Here is a 13992-nt window from a genome sequence, read left to right on the forward strand (position 1 = left end):
CAAGGCCCTAGTGTATTTTTTATGTAGTCTTGTTTTGAACTAATTTCAGTTTTTCTTTCAAATATTAGTTCTTAATTCCTCAATATCCACAGAGTATACTTACCACAGTTTGCCTCAGGAGAAGCTCAGAATATTCCCATGCATTCTCCTAAAAATATCACTACAAGGTTTAATGAGACTTCCCTTTTCATTCCATCTGAATTTTACAAAGCCTCAGGTTCATGCGTCAAAGATAGGGATAAATGACAATAAAAATCAGTTAGCTTTTATTGAACACTACTGTATGCCTGACACTGTGATTAAGCATTTGCATGCATTATCTCAATGGATCTGCACAAAATATGAAAAAGGAACTATTATTTACAGGGAAAGTGGGTGAGGTCTAGGAAGGGTAAGCCACTTGCTTAAGAACATATAGACAATAAATACTGAGAGGAAATTTGACCCCAGGTTGGTAGAACTCAGAAACCACTTTTTTTTTAGAGATGGAGTCTCGCTCTGTCACCTGGGCTGGAGTGCAATGGCATGCTCTCGGCTCACTGCAACCTCCGCCTCCCGGATTCAAGCGATTCTCCTGCCTCAGCCTCCTGAGTAGCTGGGATTACAAGCATGTGCCACAACACCTGGCTAATTTTTGTATTTTTAGTAAAGACGGGGTTTCTGCATGTTGGAAGACTGGTCTTGAACTCCTGACCTTGTGATCTGCCTGCCTTGGCCTCCCAAAGTGCTGAGATTACAGGCGTGAGCCACCGCACCTGGCCCAGAAACCACTTTTAACTGAGAATGTGTATACTTAAAAAATGTAAGGCTAGCTAAATGTTTATAACTTGTTTTGTTTCTTGAAAGATTTTCAAAAGCATTGTTTTAAGTCATTATTTACATTCATTCAAACTGTAAATAGAGGTATAGAACCATAGACAAACTTAGAAATTATAGATTTTATCAAAAATTGCTGCTTTTCTCATAGTTTTGTTTTCTTTCTCTAAATAATTATCTGCTACACAAAAATAGATATGGAAGGCAGTTACCTGGTTATTCATGCTAAAAATCCATAACAGATTTTTTAATGAGATACACATATATTGAAATTATTAAATATCACAAATCCTGAGCTTTAACCGCAGCATAATTCTGAAGCAGGAAGGAGCATTCCTGAGACAGTAGATTCAGCCACAGCATCCTCAGCTTTTCTTACCTGGTGGCCTCTAGTTGAAGATTTTTTTCACAAAGGGATGGACACATAATATTGATGCTAACTGTGTTGCTAATGAAGACATTGAGAGGCACAGCTTAGTTTTGATCATGAGCCCATTTTAATTTCTCATAAGAGAAAAAAAATGAATGTAAGTAGCCATGAGTTTTGTAGAGGGCATCTAAGCTGATTGTGATATTGAGGCTTCCCTTTGCCTTTCCTGGATGTTGCCTCTAGGCCAGATATTACGATTTAAAATGACATAACATGACCTCATGAATAATCTGAGGTCTAACTTCGTGAACTCCAATTATAAAGTTACATAGATTTCCACAGAATGAAAGCCAGATGTAAGTAATTTACATTTTAGTCATGTATAAAAGGAAGAGATAAAAGGAGAAATGCCATCTGGAAGATTAAAATCAACAGTAGCCATGTAATGGGCAGTTAGTGTCCACATAGGTCACCTGCCTCTTTAAAATGTTTGACACTTCCAGTGGCCAGCAGTTATTCTCTCTCTACCAATTGTTTACTTTATAAAACACAAGCTCTGAGAAAACAACAAGTTGTGTTGAGATGTGGGGACTATCTAGGATTCTGGAATCTTAAAAGACTTGTTTACCAGTGTCTAGAAAAGAGTTTGGGTGCAATTAATTTTGTTTTATGTGGTATTTTTCTTAGTAAACAACAACTTTTATTTGCTTACCTCAAGACACTAAATGTTTTACCCTACCTTTAAAGCAATTTAGATCTTAGGATGCTGAAGAAATAAAGTGTTGATTTGCTTCTGTGACACAAGTGACTAGTCATGGCAGGTTCCTTATATGTAGAATGAGTGGTTTGTATTAATTGCTTATTAAACTCTATTCCAATTCTGAAATTCACACACGCTGTGAAGACACTGTACACATATGGAAAGAGGTATTATTCATGTTGCTTCTTCCATCATTATCACATGACAGACTCACCTGTGTCTTTGAAATTGCCAACAGGGAGAGACTGGTACATTCAGCAGGCCAAAGCATTGACTGGTATAATTAAGTGGAAAGCAAATGTGAAAAGCTCATCTTTGGTTAGTATGAGTTAGCAGCTTTCTCCTGTACTCTTATTTTCTTCAAATGAAATAGAATTTCTTTGTGGATATTTTTTATATTGCTTCAACATTTAAAGACTCTGTACTATTTCCTTTTATTTCCTGAAGTGAGAAAAGAATTTAATCCAGGAATGAGATTGTGAGTGAAAATGTTTCTCAATACCCTGAAATATTCTGTCTTATGCAGTTTTGATCATCTCCAAAGAAAGTGTTCAAGAACACAGTAGGATGCACATCGAAGGGCATGGACAGGAACAGCTCATCTAACCCAGTGAGGACTGTCTTCCAATTCTTTAGATGGCTATTTTAAAAGTCACTTCTAAAGGAAATATCTAATTTTGTATCTTCCAATTACTTATGAAAAGCTTTTAAAGTTTACATTGGCTCTTAAGCCTCAACTTATGACAAATTTTGAAAGTGTGATATGGAAAGCCATTCTATCATGAGCCTATGGGAGTGAAATACAGTGATCTCCCTCAACTTCAAGATGGAAAAATGTCTCCAAATCCTTAGGAGAAAAGGACAGAGCCACAAAATATAAAGACCCTCCCCCTCGCCAGTTCAGCTCCTAGGTGGATCAATTGCTCTCAAAGTGTATGTAGAAGCCTACAGACATCACAAAGAAACAGTGTTTGAAAGAGTAAGTTAAATAAGTTTGAATATGTAAAAAATGAATAAATATAATCTAAATAAGATGCCAAAGGAACACAATGGAATGATCTCCAACAGATTTTATTATGCCCGAGGAAAGAGCATATTCAGATAAACATTCCTATTTTAGGTTTTGGGGGAAATGTCTGAATTTTAAGAAGCAAAATAATGACCAAAAGCTCATTAAGAGGGCAACAAAGCAATCAAAAAGTGAGATGGTAGAATTTGATTTTTGGAGCACTATCAATAGGTATTTTTTAAGAAGAGATTTGCAGTTATTTTTATAGGATAAGGCATCAGCAATCACTTTGGCAAAGGAGAAATGGGCAGGAAATATTTATCTTATATCTGGATGCAGACAAATTGTCTGTCCTGATAATTTACTTCCAATCTTGTAGGAGAGTACAGTGTTTTACAAGAACTTGTATAAAGAATTGGACCTAGTCTCAGAACTGTGATCATGTGATATACTGAATATATTTACTTCTTAATTAAATTTTCTCATTTCAAACTGTTAACATAGAGACAGTTTGTCATTAACAAGGCAAATGACCTATAGAAGATAATGCATACATGTTTATTAGCACTATTTACAGTCCTTGAGATGATATAACACATATTTAAGAAAAAACGTTGGTCTACATTGGCAAAACTAAAATACCCATCAGGCACTTTTCATAAGAACAAAAGGCTTTTTCAATTTCATCTTTCTCCTTCCTTTTTTTCTTCCCTCCTTTCTTCTTTGTTTCCTTCATAGCTTAAACGCTTATAACTTTATTTTAAAGTAATTCAATGGCTTACTTGTACTATAAAAGCTTTCTCACACTTTATTTTTCACACTCTTAAGCTTATTTTTATTGTACTTTTATTGTTACAGTGATCAAGTACTTCTTTTAAATAGTTGAAATGCTTTGCTAAATTAATTTAGAACTCCTCTTACTTAAAATAAATGCCCTTTATATTGAGAACTGTTTTAACAGCAGATAACCTTGAAGTCAGGTCATTTCCATGACATATTATACCCATGTTTATGTTAAAGGTTGAAATAAAGCCAAAATCATGTTAGCACATTGAAAACATCCTGTTAGGCTTAACATTTAAAGCATATGCAAGGTTTTGTTGTTTACTTTCCACGTAATGCTTAGTATGGTTCAGGTGTATTAACTTGGATTATGTTTCTATGTTCTGAACTCATTGTCCATGAATGTTTGAACATAAAAAGATTTCTTTTCTTAGAACGATAAACTTCAAAATCCTTTGCTAAATACAAGGAGGATACAGAGTCTGGTTGGCCTAAACATGAGCAGATATAAAATATCTCCCATGATTGTCTCCAAATCCCATATTCTGCCCCTACTCACAGTAAAAAATAAATATATTTTCGGAAAATAAATAATATTGTGATGACGTTATTGTGTCTTTAGTTTTCTGAGCTTTAAGTTATTGCTGCATTCAGCAACAGAAGATAAGTGATTTAAAATGCAACCGCTATGTTAAGGTAAATTTTTTTTCTGGCTAGTAAAGGCATTAGCCAACTACAAATTCTTTATCTGTAAAATGAAAATACATACCCTACATTGGCTTCCTGATAGCATTATTAAGACTAATTCATATTTCAAACTAATACTGAAAATTTGTGGTATCGTTGCACAGAAATAATAATGGAAATAAAAAATGTGTACTCTTCTTAGATGGCAAATGCTATTAATTTTGTTTAAAAAAATTTAAATCCACTAATAGTTGGATTGCATAAGGACAGATAGAGTCTTTAACATAATATACATTGTTGTTTCAGTTCTTAATAAAAAATAGAATGTACATCTCAAATCTTCACCAGGGCAGATAAGTAGATTTGTTCCACATTCTGAAACTTATTGTGATTTTTTGTGTCTAAAATAAGATTCCTTATTTACTTAGTCCCAGGGAACATTACATAAGTATTGTGCTATGCAAAAGAAAAGCAAATAAACAAAACAAAATCACGTAATGAAGACCTTAAAGGTATTTAAAACCCCTCCCCCCTCCAAAATACATGGAAGATGAAGGAAAAGAAGGCAGGAGGTACGTAATTTTTTAAAAAGTAAACATAGTATGGTAGGCTTTTCTTTCGAGAAAATTCCCTCATTGCGTGACTTTTTGTACTTTTTCTCTTCTCCGTCTGCCAGCTGGAGCGATACGGCTCCTGCATGAGCTGCTTGTACTGAAGGCTGTTCAGCAAGAAATTCGTGTGAAATCGTAGCATGTGATGCTCCTGGTTGGAGCAGTTAATAACTGGTTAAGCGGCATTTCCCCAAATGGCTGTTTTCCTCGGCCCACCCGTCTCTCCCCCATCCCATTGCTCCCCGGTCCTCAGCAATGCCCCAACTCCCTCCCGGAACCTTTCGCTCCGAGCCCCCCGCCAGCGCCGCAATCCCGCCACTGTATTGTCCTCCTCAGCACCGAGCGATCTGATCCGCCGAGCCAGAAAGACACCCGATGGGGAAGAGAAGCAAAGTGGGAAAAAACCGACGTCCCTGCTCTCCAGAAGGGAGACCCCAGCGGCGCCGCCGAGCCCTGAGCCCTCCGCGGCCGCCCGGCGCGAGCTCCCGGGCGGGGCGCTGTCCAGCGCGCACAGAGTTAAAGGCATCATCGCAGCCATTAGAGGGAAAAGTTGCGGCGCCGCGAGCCCGGCGAAGTCCTCAGCCCGCCCCACTTGCCCACTCCCCACTTCCCGAGCCGGCTCCGTGTTTAGGGAGGGCAGTGATCACGCAAGCCGGAGCGGCGGGCTGACGTTGGACGAGCTGCCAGGTAGCTGGAAGCAGGCAGCCAGACAGCCGAGACACTTCCCAGCGATTCCAGCCTGGGCTCCGCAGGAAGCCTCGCTGAATCCCAGCCAGCTGGTTCTAACCTTCCAGAATCGCAATCCCTTCTCCCCACAGCCAGCCCTCGCCGAGCAAGCAGCAGGATGTTTGCAGTGTCGCGCCCAGGGCTCTGAGACTGAGCCTGCCATCCACTCGCACGCCTTTCTTTCAGGGTTTTTCGGCTGTTGGCTACACTGATGTGACCCCCCTCCCTTTTTGGAATGATGGGGATCTTTTTGGTGTATGTTGGATTTGTTTTCTTTTCCGTTTTATATGTACAACAAGGGCTTTCTTCTCAAGGTAAGTCTTGCTCAATGGCAAATATACATTTGCTTGCGTGTGTGTGCGTGTTTCCTACACTCAAAAAGAATGGACAGGCAGATAGAATAAGCTTCCTAGCAAGTAACAGTGGGCTTAGGCTGTATAAATAGTGTTCTGTTTGACGATTTTTTTTAAAGTTTATTAAACTGTAGACTAGCTAGGCTGGAGAGAAAATCTAGCTGGTGCCTGACAATGAGGTGGGCTCCTCGGTGAGCACAAACACAGGGTCGTGTGGTGTGTGTGTGTGCGTGTGTGTGTGCTTTCTATCTGTGTGCATGCACAGGGTAGCCACTCATGCATACATAATCATCACAAACAAACACAGGGCTGGATATTGGGACTCTCCATTGCCAGTCCCTCTTCCTTGTGTAGTCAGACTGGGCTTAGAGTTTCCCTTTTCTAGGTCCGTGTGACTCCTTTTGTATGTGTGTTTATCAAAGGACAGACTCCTCTGAGGACCCATAAAAAGCCACAACTTGCATGACAAGCAGCGGCAGCCTGCTGAACCCGATTGTTCAGGACATCGTAGGCTGCAGTGGTCGTTTCAGCACCATGAACAGATCACATCTCTGGTGCCAAAAGACTGCATCACTTCTGCAAGCAGAAATGCCATACTCCTTCTGCCAGCTAGAATAGAAAAGTCCTTTTCCGATCAGAATGTCTCCTTAATAGCTTCCCTGTTTTAGGTACAAATATAGTTTCATTTCACTAGAGATCATTTTTGGGATTTCATAAAATGTTGAAAAGAGACAGTGTCTCTCTTTAAACCGGGGGTGAGGTGAGGGGTGGGGGGAGGAGTGCATCCACCCCAAATCATTTCTGCATTCCCCATGGCCCTCTTCTCCATAAGTGTGCATTGTGGTTGTGCATTTCCACTGGCCATACAAATCTTCCCAGGACTGCTTTTAGGGAACCATCAGCTCTTTGCAAAGTGCCCCTTAGATAAGATAAGAACAACCACGTTGGTAACAAGATAAGAGCATTGCATGTTCAAGAAATGCCTTTAGGAGGAAGGAAACATTATATTTTTGTGAGTTTCACCAGGGTTGCATGAATCTTGCAAACTAGCAGTGTCAAGGTTGGTAATGAAAAGGCTGAGAAACATCTCCATAGTGACTTCTAAATAATATTTAATCTGAACTAAGCCTGGATGTGTGATCATTACATCTTAAGATGTATGGCAATTCAAAATACAGTGACTTGATGGGAACAAATAAAGGTTAATTTGGAGAGAAGGAAACATATACAGTTTATAAAGTGTGCAACTTGTTTCACTGCTGCAGGCGTGTTTCACTGGTGTTGCTAATAACCGTTTTGATGTATCAGGAATGTGCATTTTGACAGATAATCATGATCTACTCTGTTACATGAAACATCCAGTTAGTGGTAGATTGTTTAGAAACTTAGAGGCAAGAGACTCTCCTCATTTATCAACTTGACAGATTGCCTAAATTGTATCTCACTGACTCTCTCAGTAAATGTTGTGGAATACTGCAATCTGACAAAAGGTATTTGGATCTACCTGCGGGGATCTTGGCTAAGAGTTATTGGCAAGCTTGTTAACCTTTCCATTATCTGGATTTGATCAACAACATAGTGATTTAGGTATGATACCAAAAGTTAGACAGGAAAGAGGCAAAGGAAGGGGGCTGGGGGAACCAGACGAAGCCGAGGATGTAAGAGAGGGGTTTTGTTGCTATTTAAGTCCAGGAAAAATGTAGCGAGCTCTCAAGGAAAGAGACTCAGGCAAGAGGGGTGTGGATATTCCAACAGGATGCCTTTCTGTTTTGCAGCAAAATTTACCGAGTTTCCGCGGAACGTGACGGCGACCGAGGGGCAGAATGTGGAGATGTCCTGCGCCTTCCAGAGCGGCTCCGCCTCGGTGTATCTGGAGATCCAATGGTGGTTCCTGCGGGGGCCGGAGGACCTGGAGCCCGGGGCCGAGGGGGCCGGCGCGCAGGTAGCGGAGCCCGCCGACCCCGCGTCTCCCCTTCGCTCGCCCGGTCCTCAGGGTGTCCGGCCCGGGGCTGGGGGCCGAGGTGCTGCCTGGACACCCCTGGGGACCTGCCCGGTTCTGTGGAAGCGAGTGACCCCCAGGACTTCTAGGGAGGGAAAGGGAATTTGTCCTGGGGACGCGAAGTTAAAACCCAGAAGGAAGTCCTGCTGCCCAGTATCTTCCTGTTAAACCGGGAAGCGCCTCCTCCTGTAAGTTCTGGTACTTAGGCAGATGCCCGCCTTGCCCCTACCGCGCTGCCACATCCCGGGACATCCGGGAGCCCCTTTCCAGGACGAAAGGAGTGGCAGGGGAATCGGTGGGCGGCCTCCACCCTCCGCCCCACCCCCTCTCCCTTCTCGGGGCACCAGGCACCATCTGGGACCGCAGCCCCCAGGCTGAACAACCAGAGAACCAAGGCGGCCAGCTCCTCTCATCTCCACTTCTAACAGATATGTGGGGTGTCGGGGAGAGAGGGAGAGAGAAGGAAAGGGGGAAAATGGAGGAGGGAGAGGAGGAGAGAAGAAAGGGGGAGACCGGGAGAGGCACAGAGAAGGAGAAAGAGACGGAGAGAGGGAAGGGGGGAAAAGGGGAGAGACGGAAGGGAAAGAGAAGGGAGGGAGAAAGAAGGTAGAAGAGAAGGAGAGAGGGAAGGGGAAAAGAGGGAGAGAGGGAGTGAGGAGAGGGACAGAGAGAAGGGAAGGAGGGAAGGGAGAATTGGAGTGGGGAGGGGAGAAGAAGAGGGGGAGAGGGATAAATTAGGGGGAGAGAGGGAGAGAGGGAAGGGGAGGGCGAAGGGGCTGGGAAAGAGGGAAGGGGGAGACGGGAAGAGACAGTGAAGGGGAAAGAGAGAGGGAAGGGGGAAAAAGGGAGAGAGGGAAGGGAAAGAGAGAGAGGGAAGGGGAAAAAGGGAGAGAGGGAAGGGAAAGAGAGGGCAGGGAGAGAGAAAGGAGAAGAGAGGGAGAGAGGGTAGGGGAAAAGGAGGGAGGGGGCGAGAGGGACAGAGAGAAGGGGAGGGGGAAGGAAGAGAGGGAGAATTGGAGTGGGAAGCAGAGAAGGAGAAGGGTAGAGGGAGAAAGAATGGGGAGAGAGGGAGAGAGGTAAGAGATGGGGAAGGGGGTGGGAGAGGAGAGAGAATGAGAGGGGGAAGGGGGGAGGAAGAGAGGGAGCAGGAGAGACATGGGGGAGAGAGGGCACAGAAGGGAGAGAGGGAAGGAGAGGAAAAGGAGAGACGGAGGGAGAGGGAAGGGAGAGACAGGAAAGGGAGAGGGAGGGAAAGGAAGAGAGGGAGAGAGGAGTAGAGAAGGGGCAGGGAGAGGAGAGAAGGAGAGTGGAGAAGGGAAGGAAGAGGAGAGAAGAGAGGAAGCGAGGAGAGAAGGAAGTAGGGGAATGGGGAGTGTGGAGGGGACGGAGGGTGACTTGGGAAGAGACAGGAGAGAGGGTGGTGAGGTGGGGAAGGAGAGGGAGAAAGGAGGAGATGAAGAAAAGGAAAATAGCGGGAGGAGGGGAGAGGGGAAGGGGGTCCGGGCAAGGGAGACCTAGTTGAGCGAGAGGCGGCGCCCCTGCGAGCCAGCAAGAGAATCTGGGGCCAGGAGCGCGGGGCGGGACGGCAGGCGGGATGGTGGCCGGAACAAAGGCGCGAAAACTCGTCCCGGAGCACTTCACCTTCACTCACGCCGGCCGCCCCACCCCTGGCGCCCGCCCACCTCCGGGCGCGCGTCCGCACGGGTCAACCCGCGAAAAAGACCCGGCGGCTCCCGGCCCCGCCTCCCGAGCGCAGCAGCCGCGCGGCAGGAACAGCGCCGGGACAGCCCCGGGGAAAGCGCGGGGACGGCGTGGGGTATGCCGGGGATGGCGTGGGGTATGCCGGGGACGGCGTGGGGTATGCCGGGGACGGCGTGGGGTATGCCAGGGACAGCGTGGGGGCGGTGCGGTCCGGGCCTGGACAGGGGTGGCCACGCCCCTGGTCGCTTCCCTGTCCCCAGGTCACCCTGACGGCCCTGCCCGGAGCCGCGAAGGCTATGCTCGCGTGGGGGCGGGTGGTCGGGCGGGTCTGGCGCGGGACTGAGCGTTCGCTCCTTGCCCGCAGGTGGAGCTCTTGCCCGACAGAGACCCGGACAGCGACGGGACCAAGATCAGCGTGAGTGCGGGGGCGCGCCAAGGGCCGCGGGCCCAGGCCCGGGACGCACAGCCCTTCCCTGTCCCCGAGAAGGCGGCTGGCCAGCGCTGCAGGACAGTAGGACAGCCGGACAGCCGGGTGCCCCTTGCTTGCCTCATTAGATACATACAAATGGAAGCACATTTAGAGTCCCTAAATAAAATTACATATTTTAGTCATGTAAATGTCTAAACATTCTAGAGGATCGTTTGCTATCCAGAGAAGTTGTGTGACACTTTCTTTCCTTGCTTTTTGTAACTTACCTAACAGTAAGAGTAAATACATTGCTAATATCTATTCAAAATCATGAAAACAATTATATTTTAGTAGAAAGTAAAACACTAACATAGGAAAATATTTTTAGGGAGAAAAATATAAAGCATCCAACAGGATACTGAAATTGTGATGAAATTAAGCAACTAAATTTTGAATGTCACTTTAATGCATGGAGTGTATTTCCAGTGCTGTTATTAAGAATATATAAATATAATGCCAAAAGCCAATTTAAATGTAAAACCATTATTATAGGAGCTTGACCTATTGAAAATGTAAACTTATAGTTCCACTCTATTGCTTATTACTTTTAATAAGTGTGTGTAAAATTTAAAAAGTGAGTCTTATTTTTTTACTATACCTCAAATAAGCCGCATAGCATCAGTTAATATTAATAATACTGCTTCATTTGATAAATAGAAACGAAATAGTTATGTAATACAAAAGGAGGAAATCTGTTAAGCATAAACATATTATTGTTTGTTTTTAGAAATCTAAAATCCCAATGACCTACATTTTAAAAGAAAATGTATTTTAAGGCTCTTACAATAGCGTAAAGTGGTAGAAGATTGGACTTACATCATAACTAAAAATGTACAAATATATTGTACACAGAATCTAGTTCTGTGACCTAAATGTGTAATCTCAACATGGAAGAAAAAATGACAAAGATGAAATATCAGCCATAAACTCTGATTTAAAACTCATAAAATTACTGACTTTTTAGAATACTTCAATTATTCTTATATCACAGAAACTGTTGTTTTCCTACAATATTAGAAAAGCTTTATTGGTAAAATCTAGTTTTTTCTTAATTATTTTATTTTTCACATACATATATAACTAGATAAATTGCTTGGTGACTATTCTTCCTTCACCCTTCACCCTTCCCCCTATCATCTAAAGGCCAGTAACAAAAATAGTCTTCATACATCCTGACCCCTGATGCATACATTGAGAAACATGATTACACACACAACTGTTGATAGTATTACCTATGCCAATAATGCATAAAAGTTAATGAGTAGAAGAGAGTTTTAGACACAAACTGAGGCAGAAAGTAGTTTGTTCCCTGTTTACCCACTGTGTGACCTTGAACATATTTTCTCAACCACTAGTTATTAACTTTGAATTCCCAGGAGAGTTGTTATACAATACTGATGATATAAGCTCCACCTTCCAGAGATGCAGACTTAATATTTCTGCATTACTCCACATGCCAGTATTTTTAATAGCACCCCAGGTGATTCTAATGTACACTCAGTGTTGAAAATCACTGACCCAAACACCCCAAGCCTCAGTTTACTCAACTATAAAATGGGATAATAATATAAATACTCTAACTACCTCAAACTTTGTTAGGAGATTTAACCCAGAATAAATGTGAAAGTATTCATTTCATTTTTATAGTATTAGTATATTTATATATAATTTTATATACACATAAACCCATAGGGTTCAAATGTTGGAAATTATTTGTATATATACCTCCATATGTAAAAGCAGATGAGTGCTTCTCAGGTTTTCCTAGTAATTTATGGCCGTTTGAAAGTGTAGTGGCCATTAGCAGAAAAAATAACTTTCGGCCTCCTTCATTTCTTTTCTGTATCTTTCAAAATGAACCAAATTCTTGAATCCCAAATGTCTTATGAACCCTATCATTGTCTCAGTTATGAAGAACATATGATTATGTATTAAACCTAACTGTTCTGATAAAGATGCTCATATATATAATATAGGATATATAATATAAAATCATATATCTAATATATCTATCAGATATATGATCTTGCTATTAATCTGGAATAAAACTTATTAGAAGAAATAAGAAAGCCAATTTCAATTTTGAAAATCAAGCCAGTGTTTTATCGATGGCATCCCAAGTCCCTGTAGCATAAAGTCCCTATAATGGCATGGGATACATACTTTGAGCAACAAGACTTCAGGTGATATGAAGCTGTACCCCAAGCCATGCCACCCTATGACTAGAGGCAAGACTGCATCTAAAATTTAAGAAGAAAAATATTAATATCCAAGTTCATTAATAGCACCTTTAGTAGTCATCCCAGTGTGGGGATACAAGTGCATTCTCACTCAAACTCATGACCAACAAAATATTTTTGTGATGTCTCAGAGTTGAGGGAGTTAGTTTATAGCCCACAGGGAAGAAAAGAGGTTGTTTCACCTATAGAGTTGGCCTTATTGGTTTGTGCTTCATTGAACTGAGTTAAGCAGGCAGAGGCCAATCCCATGATGGAAAAATGACGGAGCTGCTACTGGCATGTAGACAATGGGGGGCACGTGGCTGACAGAAATCTGGCACTGGCTGCATTGAACTAATTATCTCCTGAGTCTGCAAGTGCAGTGGTTGGTGGAATAGGATAGCCAAGGCCTTCAGATGTGACGTTAAGGAAATAAAAAGCTCCTTCACTATGGCTATGGGGCCATTAAGACCCTTTAACTTTCCAGTATTAGCAAGCTCAGGGTAAAAAATGGGAACAAAATCATTTGATGTAGCACTTTATTGTTTTTTTTTACCTGCAATTTTTCAGACAGTGAAAGTCCAAGGCAATGACATCTCCCACAAGCTTCAGATTTCCAAAGTGAGGAAAAAGGATGAAGGCTTATATGAGTGCAGGGTGACTGATGCCAACTACGGGGAGCTTCAGGAACACAAGGCCCAGGCCTATCTGAAAGTCAATGCCAACAGCCATGCCCGCAGAATGCAGGCCTTCGAAGCCTCGCCCATGTGGCTGCAGGATATGAAGCCCCGCAAGAACGTCTCCGCAGCCGTCCCCAGCAGCATCCATGGCTCTGCCAACCAACGAACGCACTCCACCTCCAGCCCTCAAGCGGTAGCCAAAATCCCCAAACAAAGTCCACAATCAGGTATGGAAACCCATTTCGAGCCTTTTATTTTACCACTCACAAACGCTCCACAGAAAGGTCAGTTGTATAGAGCAGACAGATTTATGAATGGTGATTTTTAAAATCGGAGACCTAGTTCAGTGCAAGTGATTATGAGAGGTGAGCACTGAGCCTGCACCAATTCACTCAGAGCTCAAAGCATGTGGGTGCACCCCGTCAGTCCCCTAGTGGTGCTTCATTTCCAGGGCATCTGAGAGCTGGACTCTGGTTTTTATCCTTTCTGTATTTACACATTATAAGAACAATAAATCATGTAATGTTGGTTACATTACAAATGCATGTTCATTTTCTCTACAGATTTATGTATCGATAATGACCCAAATTAAGAGGCTTTCACTTAATCAAAATGTAAATGAGAGAGACATGCCATATCATGCATTTTCAGCGACCCATAGCTCTAAGCAGGACTATTCTCCAAGGGCTTTTGATTTTGAAGGAGAAACCTCAGCTGCCTGTGATGATGATAATGGAAGGATGGAGGGGGGATTGAAGACTGTAAGTGGTGCAAAGATAAGGCAACTCCTCTGTGAATTTGCCTTCCAG

The 13992-nt window shown here is 43.0% G+C and overlaps 1 protein-coding gene across 7 annotated transcripts in view; it reads left to right on the forward strand.

Annotated features, from left to right (window-relative positions):
- Positions 1 to 5588: 5588 nt before the first annotated feature.
- VSTM2A (V-set and transmembrane domain containing 2A) overlaps positions 5589 to 13992 on the forward strand; it is a 28618-nt gene continuing 20214 nt past the window's right edge. Inside the window, exons 1-4 of one of the 7 annotated variants that reach the window (XM_009453087.5) lie at positions 5589 to 6076; positions 7891 to 8057; positions 10180 to 10230; positions 13074 to 13986. In XM_009453087.5, the coding sequence (XP_009451362.4) occupies positions 5998 to 6076; positions 7891 to 8057; positions 10180 to 10230; positions 13074 to 13511 (735 nt within the window). In that variant the 5' untranslated portion in view covers positions 5589 to 5997 and the 3' untranslated portion in view covers positions 13512 to 13986. Of the gene's footprint in view, positions 6077 to 7890; positions 8058 to 9617; positions 9931 to 10179; positions 10231 to 13073; positions 13987 to 13992 lie in introns of those variants that run through there. The other 6 variants (XM_009453091.4, XM_001155754.6, XM_009453092.5 and 3 more) reach the window with 6 other exon arrangements.

Source organism: Pan troglodytes, chromosome 6, assembly GCF_028858775.2.
Source record: "Pan troglodytes isolate AG18354 chromosome 6, NHGRI_mPanTro3-v2.0_pri, whole genome shotgun sequence".
Classification (NCBI taxonomy): Eukaryota; Metazoa; Chordata; class Mammalia; order Primates; family Hominidae; genus Pan; species Pan troglodytes.